An 18084-nucleotide genomic window follows, 5' to 3' on the forward strand; every position below is an offset into this window, starting at 1 on the left:
ATAATAGCATCAGAAGAGGGAAATGGCGGCGACAGTAATAGAATAGGCGGGAAAGAGAATATCAACATTACATCTGTGTTCAGCCAATCAACGGAGAGTAGGCGGGGCTGAAAGCTCAGTGCAAAAAAAAAAAAAAAAGAAAGACACGCCCCCAGTGTGGATCATATTACTCAGTTCTCTGTCAGGTCCGCCTATTTCCTATATAAGCAAGGACTCTAAGCGCGTTCTCTTACAGTTGTTTCTTTACAGCTCAGAGAATGTCTGGACGCGGCAAAGGAGGAAAAGGTCTCGGTAAGGGCGGCGCCAAGAGGCACAGGAAGGTGCTCCGGGATAACATTCAGGGCATCACTAAGCCCGCTATCCGCCGTCTTGCTCGCAGGGGAGTGCGTCAAGAGAATCTCCGGCCTCATCTATGAGGAGACGCGCGGTGTCCTGAAAGTCTTCTTGGAGAATGTGATCCGCGACGCCGTCACCTACACCGAGCACGCCAAGAGGAAGACCGTCACCGCCATGGACGTGGTGTACGCCCTCAAGCGCCAGGGCCGCACTCTCTACGGCTTCGGAGGTTAATTCCGCTCCCATTCGGCTCCATCTCCACAACCCAAAGGCTCTTTTCAGAGCCGCCCACGTCTTCTATATGGAGGCTACAATTCCTGGGAACCATTGCTGTGGTTGGCAGTGTGCAGTCTCGGAGGGGCAGCAATATGGGGTTTTGTGAACAAATCAAGATTAAACATTATACATATATAACCGAGTGAAAAGACCACCACTAAAATCAGTCACCTGTAGATGGCGCTAAAACTTGAGCTTTGAATTTCAAAATTCCCGCCCGTCGCACACACCGTTCTTTGTTTGGTCGCAGTCGGTCTGACTCCCATACATAATAGAGATGTCGGAGCTCTATACTGACTGCTCTCCTCCTGCTTATCTTTACTGTCAGCACTCAATATAACCCGGCAAGGGGGGATAATTGTTTTGGGGGGGAAAGCTTATATAATACAAAAAACGCACAAGACCGCCCCCAAGGACAGAGTTCTCATATTCCCGGTTTTGTCATTGGGATAGTGGAGCAGAAAAACACGTATATGGAATGTACTGTAGTTATGTAAGCTCCGGTCTCCTGAAATAAAAGGCACTGCAAGAATAGCGGGCGGGCTCCTCAACATGCTGTTGCCGGGCTATAGGGTATAATACTGCTCAGCGATGTAATACACCACAGCAGCAGGTGGCAGCGTCACTGTGCAGTATAGTAAGCTAAGCACTATGCAGGCATGTCATCGGTGTACGTTGTAACGGGGGAAACAATGAGAGAAGTCAGCACGATCTGCGCTGATGAATGGGCGGCGGCTCGTTACATTTATTAGGCGGAAATCGGGGATGAGAACCTTCACCTAATTGTATAGAGACAAAGTAAAAAATGGAAATAACCGCATTGTGTGTAACCGAACAGGAGTGACGTAAGAACTTCCCATTCATAAATACTATGCAGTAATAACTCAGCAGTGACAGTAGGTGTCGCTGTTCTCCCATATATCACACCGCTACATAGTAAAGGAAATCTTACTATATATAGGACATATTGTTTCATCAACATCTTGAACACGTAGATCAGTTAAGAAAAACAGAAAAAGGAAAACGAACTAGCTGAATTAGATACGACTACGGGAGAAGCTCCAGCTCCGTTCTAGACAACGTGGGTGGCTCTTAGAAGAGCCTTTGGGGTGATAAGAGAAGAGGCAGGAGGCGAGCCGCTCACTTGGCGCTGGTGTACTTGGTGACGGCCCTTGGTGCCCTCGGACACGGCGTGCTTGGCCAGCTCTCCCGGCAGCAGCAGGCGCACGGCGGTCTGGATCTCCCGGGAGGTGATGGTAGAGCGCTTGTTGTAGTGAGCCAGGCGAGAGGCTTCCCCTGCGATGCGCTCGAAGATGTCGTTGACGAAGGAGTTCATGATGCCCATGGCCTTGGAGGAGATACCGGTGTCAGGGTGGACCTGCTTGAGCACCTTGTACACGTAGATGGCGTAGCTTTCCTTCCTGCTCTTCCTTCGCTTCTTGCCGTCCTTCTTCTGGGTCTTGGTCACGGCTTTCTTGGAGCCCTTCTTGGGCGCTGGGGCAGACTTGGCAGGATCAGGCATGATGATCACTCACAATCCTCCTTCACTGGGACAGAGAAGATGCTGCTCTCCCCTCCCGCCGCAGCCCTATTTATCCCCAGCCCATGCAAATGAGGGCTGCCGCTTGCTCGACCCTCTACTGGAGGAGAGAGTCACCTGACCGGGGAGCGCGTCATACATCCCCGCCCACAGCCGGCTATTGGCGTACCTACAAGCAGGCCTGCCCGTTGGCCGGATTCAAATCTACCCAATGACAGGAGGCGGAGGGCGGAGCAAGGAAGTATAAAAAGCCGCAGACGCCGGGCGAGGGAATCTGATCGTGAAAGCGCACGAGCTCGACAATGTCCTGGACGCGGCAAACAAGGAGGCAAGGTCCGTGCTAAGGCCAAGACCCGCTCCTCCCGGGCAGGACTGCAGTTTCCCCGTCGGTCGTGTGCACAGGCTTCTCCGCAAGGGAAACTACGCTGAGAGGTTGGCGCCGGCGCTCCGGTCTACCTGGCCGCCGTGCTGGAGTATCTGACCGCTGAGATCCTGGAGTTGGCCGGCAATGCCGCCCGGGACAACAAGAAGACCCGCATCATCCCCCGTCACCTGCAGCTGGCCGTCCGCAACGACGAGGAGCTCAACAAGCGCTGGGTGGGGTGACCATCGCCCAGGGAGGCGTCCTTCCCAACATCCAGGCCGTGCTGCTGCCCAAGAAGACCGAGAGCAGCAAAGCGGCCAAGAGCAAGTGAGCTCCGCTCATCCATCCGGTACCGTCCGCAACCCAAAGGCTCTTCTAAGAGCCACCCACCTCCTCCTCATACAGAGCTGTCACCGCTATTATTACTACATATAACACATGACTGGTAGAGGCTGCAGGGTATCGGCGCTGCCGCATACAGACGGGGGCGCTGTTACTAGTAAATGACACTGACCTCTAGTGACGGCTCCTCCCGGCCCCTCTCATCTCTACCTACAGCCCCCCCCCCCCCCCCCCCAGGACTGACTGCAGAAGGGAGTGTCCCCCTCGATGTATCTGCTGCGGAGCATCATAACCCCCATCCTCCTCCTACATGGGTGGTGGAAGGCATCGGCCTCACTGCTCGGGATCCCCCTGACCGGTTACTAGAAGTCTCGTCTTCCCCGGGGATCAGCCAATCAGCGCGCAGTAATCCGGGCTGTTGGAGACGGTTTGTATTTCCCGCTCATTGTACGGCTATTCAGCAGCACAAAGCTCCCCGCAGTGTTAACCCTTCAGTCCCCCGCTGTATTTCTGGCTCCTATTGTTGCTCAGATACCAACTCCTCCTCCGATCACATGACCACGTTCCTAGCTGCCAGGGAGACTGATGACACCGGGGGGGATACACTGCAGGTCACCGAGCACAGCACCGCGCACATCACCAGCCACCCATGTAGTCCTGGGCGATCTCTTACACGCAGACACTTAGGGGTTAATCCCGGCACTTACACTCTCTCTCCGCCAGGGGGCGGCCTGTATCCGCATACTGGTGCTGGGGAATGGGCGGCGGCTGTTACATTTATCAGGCGGGAATCGGAACTTTCACCTAATTGTATAGACGCAAAGTAATAATGGAAATAACCGCATTGTGTGTAACCGAGCGGCAGGAGTGACGTAACAACTTCCCATTCATAATAGAAGGCAGTAATAGCTCAGCAGTCCAGTAGAGAAATCCTGATCCCCCAACAGCCCCCAATAACCCCGGACCATCACTTCTATGTCTCCTATATACCTGCTGAGACCCTCACATCCCCCATGTCCGGTACACACACCTGCCTATAATTCATTGTTTCGCCACATCTCATCTCATAATAATTACTAATAAACATAAATCGATAGAGAACAGCAGTGTTGATTTTGTTGTTTGTGCCAGTGTTATAGTTGAGCTGAGGATTCGTTACTTTGTGCTGTTACCGGGAGCAGAGTTGTCTTTTCCTCCCATTACTCATACTGCACAGGGCTCCTTGTACTTCTATTACCTACCTTTAGTTGTTGTACCTTCTATTCACTATGTATCTCATTACTTTGTATCACTATATAATGCTGCTATTACTGAGCTGAGGGTTCGTTGCAGTGTGTTCTGCTGTATTTCCCTGCGCACAGATGGCTGCTACATGATGTGTTGTACACGATGTTATGTACATGCATATAGCCACACTTGCATTGGTGATTCATTACTATATGTTGCTGTGTGTTGATGCTATTGTTGAGCTGAGGATTTGTTAGAGTGCGTCTCTCTCTCTCTCTCTCTCTCTCTCTCTCCTTTCTCTCTCCCAGCACAGTGACTGCACAGTAAGTGCTCAGACTGAGGTGATCTCCATAGTGGCAGGGAAGGACCTACCTTGTTCTGTAATGTTATTATGTTTTGTTTCTGCCATCTTGTGGTACATAGAGGTAACACATGGTAGAAAGCGCTGACGGGCTTCCTGCTCTGTTTCTGACCACTTGTTGTAGTTCTGATGAGTAGTCAGACTGTTCTATTTCTAGCCACTGTGCTCGGCCTATTCCCTGGTTATATTATTCTCCATGTGATGGGATTTCTTGTTGGATTTAGATAAAGTTATTGTGGATTTTGGTGTCTTTATTGGTGTTTCTTTCGTGTTCTTTATAGTATTAATGGTTTTCCTGCCGATTCATAGAAAGGTGGAATAGTTTCAAATAAGCATTAAGGTCATATACGGAGAAGGGGAGTGGGGGTTGGTATAAAAGTTCTCCTAGTGTCAAATCCTGATTATTGTACAGTATAACGGCTGTCTTTATTATTATTATTAATAATAATAATAATATAGTAATAATAATAATAGGTGTATACGGGGGTAACAATTCTCCTCATACTTTTTCCTGCTTTACTATGCTCCAGGGTCTCTTACAATCCGTTTTAGTTGGTTACTATTTTATATTGTATGTCGTTCTGATCGGGATATTCAGATTATTTATTCTATTCGTTTTTCTCCCTTTTATTTCTTCTCCAATAATGATTCCCTCCTTGTGGTTTCCTCCTCTCCTTCACTATCGTCCTTATTGCTGAACTTGTTTGTTGTTGATTCTCTCGAAACCCACATGAACCAAATGTATCAGTCCTATCACCTAAAGGTTTCTTCCATTGCAGGAATATTAATATCAATACACTGTATAGGGATATATATACTCCTTTGTAAGAGCAAAGTAGTTTTATTATTTATATAGTGAGGGCAGGAAGAGAGAACATCAGTATAATATACGGGAAACACAGGGGCCGCCCTATGTCCCGGATTATACAGAAACACCCAGAGTCATTTGAGGGATCAATGCTGATTTATAACTATTCACCTTTCTATGATCGGCAGGAAAAACCATTAAACTAATAAATAAACACGAAAGAAACCACCAATAAGACACCAAAATCCACAATAACTTTATCTAAATCCAACAAGAAATCCATCACATGGAGATAATGACATATATGCCTGTAATGCCTCAAAAGCTACCAACCATCAGGGCGTTTGGACATCAGGTTTAACTTATAGAAGGGGCGATCTATAACAACAGCCATAACCCTGAGGAAGGCCGACGTGTGAGCTGCAGCAACGGGTAGATACTTATTGCCTATAAAAGATCGGTACAGTGACGTCACTAACTCATATACACTTACATTGCAGAGACGTCCCTATAGCCATGGGGTTCTGCAGAACCTATGGCAGAAGTGAAGTGGCGCATGCGCTAAATACAATTCTCCTGATATTTCGCACTGTAACCATTTTATTGGAATTCCGGGGTCCCCTCCTCTTGTAGTAGCAGCAGCAGCAGCAAGTGCTTAGTGCTGGGGAAGTTTCTTTAGTCTTACTAGTTACGGCAGGAATCCTCCGTATTATACACTATATTTATACATGACCGGGCAGGGAGCGAAGCCGCCGCCTGTGTTACCCTCCCGGGCTCTCCCTAGCTCCAGGCCGTCCCGCATCGTCCATTCAGCTTCCAGGACGGTGGGAATTGTAGAAAAGATCCTGTGTACGGTGACCGGTGCCGGGAATAGAAGGAAGGAGCCGCCGCAGCGGATTTATCCTCCCGGATACACAGAGATGTGCAGTCCGGCAAGACTTATGGCGGAGATCCCGGGGGTCTCCTCCCGGCTCCTGCCCAGAACCTCCGCCCGTGACGGGCATAATCGGTCAGGGAGGATGTCCGGGAAGAGGGAATCAGGGAGAAAGCGAGATCACCTGTCCGGTTCTAACCGAGAAAGGCTCTTCTCCCGGGCAGGGAAACACAAGGGGTGAGCGGAGAAGAGCTGAGACTTGGACGGGATGGGGGCGGGACCTGTTTTCTGTGTCAGCCAATAGCAGCTCAGGCCGATGGCAGTTTAGCAGCCAATCACAGGCGGCCGCTGTACATATAAGAAGCGCTGCCGGCTGCGGCCTCAGCATTTATCTTCCAGGATAACTTTTTCCTGTAACCGATCACACGATGGCAGAAACCGCGCCAGCCGCTGCTCCTCCTCGCCGAACCGCCGCTAAAACCAAGAAGCAGCCGAAGAAGTCTCCTGCGGGGGGCGCCAAGAAGAGCAAGAAACCTTCCGGTCCCAGCGTGTCCGAGCTGCTCGTCAAAGCCGTTTCTGCCTCCAAGGAGCGCAGCGGGTGTCCCTTGCGGCCTGAAGAAGGCTCTGGCTGCCGGAGGCTACGATGTAGACAAGAACAACAGCCGCCTGAAGCTGGCCATCAAGGGGCTGGTGACCAAGGGGACCCTGCTCCGGTGAACAGGCAGCGGCGCCTCCGGCTCCTTCAAGCTGAACAAGAAGCAGCAGCAGGAGACCAAGGATAAGGCGGCCAAGCTCAAGAAGCCTGCCTGCCGCAGCCAAGAAAGTGGCCAAATCTCCTAAGAAGCCGAAGAAGGCTCCGAGCGCGGCCAGAGCCCGAAAAAGGCCAGAGAAAGCCTGCAGCGGCCGCCGCCAAGAAAGCGGCAAAGAAGCCGAAGGCTGCTCCCAAGCCCAAGAAAGTCACCAGAGAGCCCGGCTAAGAAGGCGGCCAAAACCAAGGCTGCCAAGAGCCCGGCTAAGAAGGTCGCCAAACCCAAGGCTGCCAAGAAGATCCCGGCTAAGAAAAGGTCGCCAAACCCAAGGCTGCCAAGAAGAGCGCAGCTAAGAAATAATCGGGAGCCTCGCCCTGTACTTTACCCCCACAAAGGCTCTTCTCAGAGCCACCACCTCCTCCCGCAGAGCTTTATGACCTCCCCCCACATAAACTAGTGTGTCTACACTCCCTCCCCGTCTGTAGGACGTCACAATATCCAGTCAAACGCGGTCCATAGGGTCTAGCTCCCCTTCTGGCAGATAAGAGAGCCACTTCCATAACATCAGTCAGTAACCAACCGCGCGCACTTGTATCTATTTGTGCGCTATAACACTTTGTAGTGTCAGTATTTGGGATAAGAGAAAATAGCACTTGTTACAGTGTGGTGGTAACCTGCAGCCATTAGAACTCGAAGCTCTCGCCACAACGGTGTCGCTGTTATACTGTAACACAATGTAGCTGTCATGTGAGTACACCACGATTGTAGCCTGCTGTAATAAACAGACGGGATGTGAGGAGACTACTGATTCGGGCCGCTGTGAGCATGCACTATATATTGTAGAGGCATTCGGTTAATCAGTGTGAACGCCGAGACGCGTCACCGATTCATGGATGAGGGAACACGTGGGAGGGCGCTGTTACGCGGGAGTTCCTTCCTTCCACCCGCTGAGAGGGCCGGATGGGTCCGCCTCTCCTGAATAGATATTACCGACCCAAAGCAGCAGCTATGTTCTGGCGGGCTCGTGGATGTATAAATTAGCCAATGGATTCAGGGGGTGTGGTTTACAGCAGCCATGAGCAGGACACCACACTATAAATGCTCTGCCTTTTCCTCCGCTCCCATCACATCTCAGTTGTGCCCGTCTACAGAGCATAATGGCCAGAACCAAGCAGACAGCCCGTAAGTCCACCGGAGGGGAAGCTCCCCGCAAGCAGCTGGCCACCAAGGCGCCAGGAAGAGCGCTCCCGCTACCAGTGGAGTGAAGAAGCCGCATCGTTACCGTCCCGGTACAGTGGCCCTCCGTGAGATCCGCCGCTACCCAGAAGTCCACCGAGCTGCTGATCCGCAGCTTCCCTTCCAGCGCCTGGTGAGAGAGACAATTAGGTGAAAGTTCCGATTCCCGCCTGATAAATGTAACAGCCGCCGCCCATTCCCCAGCACAGTATGCGGATACAGGCCGCCCCCGGGCGGAGAGAGAGTGTAAGTGCCGGGATTAACCCCTAAGTGTCTGCTGTGTAAGAGATCGCCCAGGACTACATGTGGTGGCTGTGTGATGTGCGCGGTGCTGTGCTCCGGTGACTGCAGTGTATCCCCCCCGGTGTCATCAGTCTCCTGGCAGCTAGGACGTGGTCACTGTGATCGGAGGAGGGTGGTATCTGAGCAACAATAGGGGCCAGAAATACAGCGGGGACTGGAAGGGTTAACACTGCGGGGAGCTTTGTGCTGCTGATAGCCGTACAATGAGCGGGAAATACAAACCGTCCAACAGCCCGGATACTGCGCGCTGATTGGCTGATCCCCGGGAAGACGAGATTTCTAGTAACAGGGAGGAGCCGCACTAGAGGTCAGTGTCATTTACTAGTAACAGCGCCCCCGTCTGTATGCGGCAGCGCCGATACCTGCAGCCTCTACCAGTCATGTGTTTATATGTAGTAATAATAGCGGTGACAGCTCTGTATGAGGAGGAGGTGGGTGGCTCTTAGAAGAGCCTTTGGGGTTGCGGACGTTACCGGAGGATGGATGCGGAGCTCACTTGCTCTTGGCCGCTTTGCTGGTCTCTCGGTCTTCTGGGCAGCAGCACGGCCTGGATGTTGGGAAGGACGCCTTCCTGGGCGATGTTCACCCCACCCAGCAGCTTGTTGAGCTCCTCGTCGTTGCGGACGGCCAGCTGCAGGTGACGGGGGATGATGCGGGTCTTCTTGTTGTCCCGGGCGCATTGCCGGCCAACTCCAGGATCTCAGCGGTCAGATACTCAGCACGGCGCCAGGTAGAACCGGAGCGCCGGCGCCAACCCTCTCAGCAGCGTAGTTTCCCTTGCGGAGAAGCCTGTGCACACGACCGACCGGGGAACTGCAGTCCTGCCCGGGAGGAGCGGGTCTTGGCCTTAGCACGGACCTTGCCTCCTTGTTTGCCGCGTCCAGAACATTGTCGAGCTCGTGCGCTTTCACGATCAGATCAGATTCCTTCGCCCGGCGTCTGCGGCTTTTTATACTTCCCTTGCTCCGCCCTCCGCCTCCTGTCATTGGGTAGATTTGAATCCGGCCAACGGGCAGCCTGCTTGTAGGTACGCCAATAGCCGGCTGTGGGCGGGGATTATGACGCGCTCCCGGTCAGGTGACTCTCTCCTCCAGTAGAGGGTCGAGCAAGCGGCAGCCCTCATTTGCATGGGCTGGGTATAAATAGGGCTGCGGCGGGAGGGGAGAGCAGCATTCTTCTCTGTCCCAGTGAAGGAGGATTGTGAGTGATCAGCATGCCTGATCCGCGCCAAGTCTGCCCCATCGCCCAAGAAGGGCTCCAAGAAAGCCGTGACCAAGACCCAGAAGAAGGACGGACGCAAGAAGCGAAGGAAGAGCAGGAAGGAAGCTACGCCATCTACGTGTACAAGGTGCTCAAGCAGGTCCACCCTGACACGGTATCTCCTCCAAGGCCATGGGCATCATGAACTCGTTCGTCAACGACATCTTCGAGCGCATCGCAGGGTAAGCCTCTCGCCTGGCTCACTACAACAAGCGCTCTACCATCACCTCCCGGGAGATCCAGACCGCCGTGCGCCTGCTGCTGCCGGGAGAGCTGGCGCAAGCACGCCGTGTCCGAGGGCACCAAGGCCGTCACCAAGTACACCAGCGCCAAGTGAGCGTGCTCGCCTCCTGCCTCTTCTCTTATCACCCCAAGGCTCTTCTAAGAGCCACCCACGTTGTCTAGAACGGAGCTGGAGCTTCTCCCGTAGTCGTATCTAATTCAGCTAGTTCGTTTCCTTTTTCTGTTTTTCTTAACTGATCTACCGTGTTCAAGATGTTGATGAAAAATATGTCCTATATATAGTAAGATTTCCTTTACTATGTAGCGGTGTGATATATGGGAGAACAGCGACACCTACTGTCACTGCTGAGTTATTACTGCATAGTATTATGAATGGGAAGTTCTTACGTCACTCCTGTTCGTTACACACAATGCGGTTATTTCCATTTTTTTACTTTGTCTCTATACAATTAGGTGAAGTTCTCATCCCCGATTTCCGCCTAATAAATGTAACAGCCGCCGCCCATTCATCATCACGCAGATCGTGCTGACTTCTCTCATTGTTTCCCCCGTTACAACGGACACCGATGACATGCCTGCATAGTGCTTAGCTTACTATACTGCACAGTGACGCTGCCACCTGCTGGCTGTGGTGGTATTACATCGCTGAGCAGTATTATACCCTATAGGCCCCGGCACAGTGCATGTTGAGGAGCCCGCCCGCTATTCTTGCAGTGCCTTTTATTTCAGGAGACCGGGAGCTACATAACTACAGTACATTCCATATACGTGTTTTTCATGCTCCACTATCCCAATGACAAAACCGGAATATGAGAACTCTGTCCTTGGGGGCGGTCTTGTGCTTTTTGTATTATATAATCTTTCCCCCCAAAACAATTATCCCCCTTGCCGGGTTATATTGAGTGCTGACAGTAAAGATAAGCAGGAGGAGAGCAGTCAGTCAGTATAGAGCTCCGACATCTCTATTATGTATGGGATCAGACCGACTGGCGACCAAACAAAGAACGGGTGTGCGACGGGGGGGGCTGGGAATTTTGAAATTCAAAAGCAAAGCTCAGTTTTAGCGCCATCTACAGGTGACTGATTTTAGTGGTGGATCTTTTCACTCGTTATATATGTATAATGTTTAATCTTGATTTGTTCACAAACCCCATATTGCTGCCCCTCCGTAGACTGCACACTGCCACTGCAACACAGCAATGGTTCCCAGGAATTGTAGCCTCTTATAGAAGACGTGGGCGGCTCTGAAAAGAGCCTTTGGGTTGTGGAGATGGAGCCGAATGGGAGGCGGAATTAACCTCCAAAGCCGTAGAGAGTGCGGCCCTGGCGCTTGAGGGCGTACACCACGTCCCATGGCGGTGACGGTCTTCCTCTTGGCGTGCTCGGTGTAGGTGGACGGCGTCGCGGATCACATTCTCCAAGAAGACTTTCAGGACACCGCGAGTCTCCTCATAGATGAGGCGGCGGATATTCTCTTGACGCCTCCCCTGCGAGCAAGACGGCGGATAGCGGGGCTTAGTGATGCCCTGAATGTTATCGCCGGAGCACCTTCCTGTGCCTCTTGGCGCCGCCCTTACCGAGACCTTTTCCTCCTTTGCCGCGTCCAGACATTCTCTGAGCTGTAAAGAAACAACTGTAAGAGACCGCGCTTAGAGTCCTTGCTTATATAGGAAATAGGCGGACCTGACAGAGAACTGAGTATATGATCCACACTGGGGGCGTGTCTTTTTTTTTTTTTGCACTGAGCTTTCAGTCCCCGCCTACTCTCCGTTGATTGGCTGAACACAGATGTAATGTTGATATTCTCTTTCCCGCCTATTCTATTACTGTCGCCGCCATTTCCCTCTTCTGATGCTATTATGTCCGTTATTAGTGGGGTCAGGGCCAGCTATGGCGCGGGTGGGGTTCATATAGGTTTTAGGATTTCTGGGGCTGATGCTTGTTTGTTCCCTTGTACAGATCAGTGGGGTTCCGTGTATCTCCCTCCGGGCTCTGTGATGCTTCAGCAGCCGCCGTGATCTCCCGGTGTGGCGCCCCCTGGTGGCCGGTGTTCTCCTATGATGCAGCGCGGCCTCCCGCTCCCGGGCGGTGGTTTCTGGATTGGGGATACTGGGGTGCGATGACTATTAGTGACAGTACTTGCCGCTTTCTGGGTCACCGCTCGGGACATGCAGGGGTTAGGGCAGATTTCTGGCGAGGTGCGCTCGGTGCTCACACTCAGCGCTGCTGCATGGACGTGCCGGAGCTGGACATACATTACATTAGCGCCGAGGTCACATATAGCACAATATAGCCGCTGGTTACCGGGACAATCCGCCAGGAGGCAGCACTGAGCTGTGACCTCCTCCCTGTGCCCGCTCCGGCATTGTCAGCGCTCCGCTTCTCCCCTATTCTCCTATATACTTATCCTAGTCTAACACTGGCTGCAGTGCTGGAGGAGCTTGCGGGCGGGGGCGCTGTCCTGGCTATGGGGACGTTGTGGAGTTGATGGGAAAATCTCAGCGAGTGAAGCTACAATGTATCTCTGGACCCCAAAGTACAATGTCTTCTAACCTTCCCCTCTGTAGATGAGATACATTGTATCCATTCTCTCCTTCCTTGTTACAATGTCATTTATTGTCCGTCTGTAGATACGACACAATGATACAGGCTGTGGGGATAATAAGTAGTACAATAGCGCCACCGTGTGGTCACTATAGAGAACTGTTTCAGTGCCCACATAGTTTACAGGCACGGACTTTGGCATATTCACATTGGACGGTTCCATCCTGAGCTGAAAATCCGCCCCGCACGCCAGCCAGTTAGAGGAGGGGAGGCCGGCCTCTATGGGTGATTACAAACACAGCTCATCCCTGGATCTGACCACACTGACATAATAAGACTAGAGAAGCTGCCACATATCTGAGCTTAACTAGCGGGGGAAGGGATTTCTGACCATCTAATCTACCCCTAGATGTATAAGCCTGGTACACAGGGACTGGTTGGCAACATAACTCCCTAAGGGCCCCTGTTCCACGGAGCGATGATTGGCCGAATCGGAATAGAGACAACGATCAGCTTTGTCATCGTCTGATCGTTGATATAGGTTAGGACCTATATTTGTCGGGCGCCGACCGCACACTGCTGCGTGGAATAGCGGTGCGAGGCCGGCGACTAACGATTTACATTACTATGCAGGTGCAGGGCTCCTCTCTCCTGCTTCTCCCCGGGGTCGGAGATCCCGGGCGCGCTCCAGCGTCAGGGCGGCCTGTCTCCACTGCAGCCAATCACTGGCCACAGCGGTCCCACCCAGTGATTGGCTGAGTGGCCTGTCAGCCGAGACAGGCTGCCCTGACGCTGGAGAGAGCGCGCAGGACCCCGGGAGAAGAGGATCCCTGCACCTGGCATAGGTAATGTATACTAGTTAAGCTAGGACTGCAAGGACATCAGTACACAAGTCCCTGCAGGCCCTTGTTTAACGATAACCAGGCCGTGGAATTGGCCCCAGTAAACAGCGCTGATCTAGCAGAACGGCGCTCGTTTATGTTCACACTACGTATATGTCGCGCCGCATATCTTCGCGGCCGGGACATATAAGTTCTCCGGCCGGAGGATTTACGTAATTGTGCGGTCCGGCCGGCGGATTTACGTAAGTTTGCGGCCCGAGCTACGGTCGCGACTACTGCCCGTAGCTTACGCTTCACTATGCAGCCCCTTCAGAGCGCCCTAGCGTTGCGGCGATCCGACAGCAGGTCTTTTACGCGGTCTGGTTTTATAGGCTATCGGCGGTAGCCCGGACGACCCACACAGACCTTTGATGTATTGGACAAAGAAAAAGTGTGCAAAATAGAAATCCGTACGGCGCGTATTTTGACCGCATAGCGTTACGGCTAGCGACTAGCGGCGTGGAAGTTTACGGCATTTGAATCGTCGCTTCAACGGGAACATGTACGCTCGGGCGTATACGTCTTTTTTCAACGGCTGGTTCCCTTTTTTAGCGTACAGCGTACATCCGGGCGTAAGTTCTTACGTAGTGTGTGAACTGTGCAGCCGTACATCGTATACTTTCCATACTTACGCAAACTAACGTAAGTCTCCGGCCGCTTATTCACGGAACGCTATAAACGTTCGGAGACTTACGTAGTGTGAACATAGCCTAAGGGTACGTTATACAGACAGATTTATCTAAAAGATTTTGGAAGCCAAAGCCAGGAATGGATTTTGTGAAGAGAAGTGAACTCACTCTTTCCTTTATGACCTGTTTCTCTATCTTTATAGTTCTGTTCCTGGTTTTGGCTTCAAAATCTGTTAGATAAATCTCTCTGCACTATTACTCTTGTCTGCCGGGATCTGCAGCTGTGTGCCTGCTATGGAGCTCATATAAGCCCTTTAACCCCTTTTAATCTAACATGCTGATATGTCCCCCTTGCACATGAGAAGCGACAAGAAGGAAGGTTTGTCTTTTACCTTCCTTCCTGGCGCTGTTCCGGTGCAGTTTTGTTGTGTGCTCCATGGTCAGGTGTGACCATTAGGAGCATTGCTTTGTGTTTTAAAAGCATGGACATGTTGGTACTTCTAGTCCTCCTGTATAGAGCTCCTGCTATGTGTCTATAGCATGGACATGCTGGGGCAGGGTTACAGCCAATTATGGATAGTCCCTTGTACCCGCCAACTCACTAAAATACCTGAAAACATGTGCGACCACGCATGTTCGCAAATAATCTGAATTGTCACGGGTCATCAAAGTAGAACAAATTCTTATCAACACATAAATAGAGGGCAGATAACTGTCCTTCGAGGATGTTGGGGTACCTCCAGCAGGGCCGCTTTAACCAGAGGCACATGGTGCACGTGGCACCGGGCCCCACTGGTTAAAGGGCCCCCCCCGAGTTAGCCGGCAGTTGCTATGTGCGACCAATGCGGTCGCACAGGGCTCCGGCCACCAGCCTGTCAGGGGGGAAGCGCCATGGATGGGTAATCTACTTACCCCTCCATGGCGCCCCCTGCAGGGCCCCCCAGTCCGCCGCTTCCCCCGTCCGCTGCTGCTGGCATGCGCTTCCACAGCGCTGGGCAGCAGCAGCGACACTGACAGAGAGAGAGCCATTGGCTCCCTCCCTGTCAGTCACTCTTGTGGCCGGCCCACTTTCCTGCGGTCACAAGAGGCCGCACTCTCCCTCTAGCGCCCGACGTCACTGGAGCGTCGGCGCGGAGGGTAAGGGATGTGCAGCCTCTTGTGACTGCAGAAGTGCGGCACAAGAGGGAAAGAGAAGAGGAACGCGTGGACCTAGGTGAGTAAGTGTTTGTTTTTTCAATGTTATATAGCAGCTATATACTATTGGGGAGCACAGGGGCTATATACTATGGGGGAGAACAGGGGGCTATATACTATGGGGGAGAACGGGGGCTATATACTATTGGGGAGCACAGGGGAGCTATATACAATGGGGGAGCACAGGGGCTATATACAATGGGGAAGCACAGGGGAGCTATATACTATGGGGGAGCACAGGGGAGCTATATACTATGGGGGAGCCACAGGGCTATATACTATGGGGGAGCACAGGGGAGCTATATACTATGGGGAGCCCCGGGGGCTATATACTACTGGGGAGCACAGGGGGCTATATACTATGGGGATCACAGGGGGCTATATACTATGGGGGAGCACCAGGGGTTATATACTATTGGGGAACACAGGTTAGCTATATACTATTGGGGAGCACAGGGGGCTATATACTATTGGGACACAGGGGAGCTATATACTATTGGGGAGACAGGGGTCTATATACTATGGGGCGGAGCACAGGGGGCTATATATTATGGAGAGCACAGGGGGGCTATTTACTATTGGGGAGAGCACACAGGGGGGCTATATACTATTGGGGAGCACAAGGGGTCTATATACTATGGGGGAGAGCACAGGGGGCTATATATTATGGAGAGCACAGGGGGGCTATTTACTATTGAGAGAGAGCACAGGGGGGCTTTTATACTATTGAGGAGGAGCACAGGGGGGGCTATATACTATTGGGGGAGAGCACAGGGGGGCTATATACTATTGTGGGAGAGCAAAGGGGGTATATACTATTGTGGGGGAGCACAGGGGGCTATATACTATTGTGGAGAGCACAGGGGGGCTATATACTATTGTGGGAGAGCATAGGGGTCTATATACTATTGGAGCACAGGGGGGCTATATACTATTGTGGGAGAGCACAGGGGGGCTATATATACTATTGTGGGAGAGCACAGGGGGGCTATATACTATTGTGGGAGAGCACAGGGGGGCTATATACTATTGTGGGAGAGCACAGGGGGGCTATATACTATTGTGGGAGAGCACAGGGGGGCTATATACTATTGTGGGAGAGCACAGGGGGCTATATACTACTACTGGAGAGTGCACAGGGGGGCTCTATATACTAATGGGGGAGCGGCACAGGAGGCTGTATATAACTGGAGGAGCCCATCGTATGTCGGTCTATATACTAACAGGGACACCTTAAAACTATGGAGGCACAGAGGGGTGTAACTATGTAGGAGTACAGAGGGGTGTAACTACTGTATAGGGTACAAGGGACCTAACTACTGTATGTGTTGGAGCCTAAATATTTGTCTGGCAGATTCTGGAGAGAAAGATTCACAGCCAGGGAAGACTTCAAGGTGGCCCAGGCTGGATGGAGAGTAAAAAGAAAAGGTGACAGTACTCTGATCGAGAAGACACACACACCCCCGGTGAGTCACTGGATGTAACTTCACTCTGTTATATGGCTTGTACTGATAGGGGTCATGGTGTGGCTGTATTATGTAATGGTATCATTGGTGATATCTTTCTGTTTTGTTTTAGTGCATTTTTATGTAATATGTATCACTGTATGGTGGTAAATAGTGTATTATAAGGTAACTACTGTATGTATTTGGGCTCTGATGCATTGTAGGGGCAAATTTAGTACATATATACAATGTGCAGAAAGGTAAGGGGGGGACACTCTTAGAGGGCTGTGCACTGGGCCCACCAATGTATTAAAACGGACCCTGCCTCCAGGATGCAAAGAAGAATGTGGACGCACCAAAAAGAACAAGATTGGATCTTATATACTAGATGCACTAACACAGTTCTTATACAGGGATAAAACCAATACTGTAATAGCTTTCCAGGTAGTGTCTACTGAGATGTCTTATTAGAGAACACCTGGAGACCTCTCCCTCATGTAATCTTACTGAGGTATAATCTACTGCAACGTCTGCAACTTATAGACATCTCCAGGTAGAACGTGTTGAGTTTTCCTATGCTATTTCTTGTCCCTATTTACTGAGACCGTTACCAATTGCTAGTAGCTCCCTGGTTACTAGGGGGATACAAAATACACACCTGACCAGCTGGGCTCTAACTCAATAGCAGCTCTACAGAGCAGTGGGTGTGAACGGTCGCAAGCTCTCAGCATTTCTTTTCCTCTTGTGCCGCCCTTTTGATGTTGGAGTTCAATTTGACCTCTGACTACACCTGAGCACAAGGTGCGGAGTAATAGATTGGGGAGGGAACGGCAGGTGGGATTGTGAATGGGACCTTCCATTGCCTCCACCTCTACTACGCACCTATAAAATCCAGGGCCAGTTATATCGAATATATAGTCCTAGCAGAATACTCTACTGAACCACACAACTTTGTCCTGGACTTCACCATCTCATTCCAGGCTTGCAGATGTACCCTTTTCCCGTATATTACCGGTCACGCTCTTGATTGAGTGTGAGGGGGTAACTTTGGATATAATATAGACTTTGGATATACTTCACAGGCTTATTGTTTGTAGTACAATACTTGACAATATCACAGCCTCTCACTGGTGGAAGATAGAATCTACAGTCCTCTGAATATACTTGGTGCTTGACTAGACTTGTAACGCTGCTTGTTAATCTGTGGTGGTGGCAGTGGACTGTTCGAGAAAACACAACACAAACCCTAAGGTACTCCTTTTAGAAGGAGCACCTACGCCCATGGGAATGCCCATCCGCTTAATGCTGTCTTGTGGGCACCAAGCGAAAAAAGAGGGAGGGGGGGAGGGTAGAGAGGCGCTTCCTAGTGCAATATTGTGAGGGTTATATAAATATAGCAGTGCAGAGGTCAATCTCCAATGGGCACTCACCTTGTTGTGGGAAATGTGAAAAAAACAATGTAAATGCTGTTT

The 18084-nt window shown here is 51.4% G+C and overlaps 1 protein-coding gene and 6 pseudogenes across 1 annotated transcript; 4 read left to right on the forward strand and 3 right to left on the reverse strand.

Annotated features, from left to right (window-relative positions):
* Positions 1–255: 255 nt before the first annotated feature.
* LOC138802331 (histone H4-like) lies at positions 256–595 on the forward strand (annotated as a pseudogene).
* A 1157-nt stretch (positions 596–1752) lies between these two features.
* On the reverse strand, positions 1753–2148 carry LOC138802550 (histone H2B 1.1-like). The gene is given in 2 exon segments (XM_069985979.1): positions 1753–1782; positions 1784–2148. Coding segments are annotated over 2 exon segments (381 nt in total). The 5' UTR covers positions 2135–2148.
* Positions 2133–2866, forward strand: LOC138766368 (histone H2A type 1-like; annotated as a pseudogene).
* Positions 2867–6556: 3690 nt separating this feature from the next.
* On the forward strand, positions 6557–7277 carry LOC138766216 (histone H1B-like; annotated as a pseudogene).
* A 1631-nt stretch (positions 7278–8908) lies between these two features.
* On the reverse strand, positions 8909–9539 carry LOC138766369 (histone H2A type 1-like; annotated as a pseudogene).
* A 90-nt stretch (positions 9540–9629) lies between these two features.
* On the forward strand, positions 9630–10013 carry LOC138802726 (histone H2B 1.1-like; annotated as a pseudogene).
* Positions 10014–11212: 1199 nt separating this feature from the next.
* Positions 11213–11530, reverse strand: LOC138803050 (histone H4-like; annotated as a pseudogene).
* Between the last annotated feature and the right edge of the window lie 6554 nt (positions 11531–18084).

This window comes from Dendropsophus ebraccatus, chromosome 10 (genome assembly GCF_027789765.1).
Source record: "Dendropsophus ebraccatus isolate aDenEbr1 chromosome 10, aDenEbr1.pat, whole genome shotgun sequence".
Lineage (NCBI taxonomy): Eukaryota > Metazoa > Chordata > Amphibia > Anura > Hylidae > Dendropsophus > Dendropsophus ebraccatus.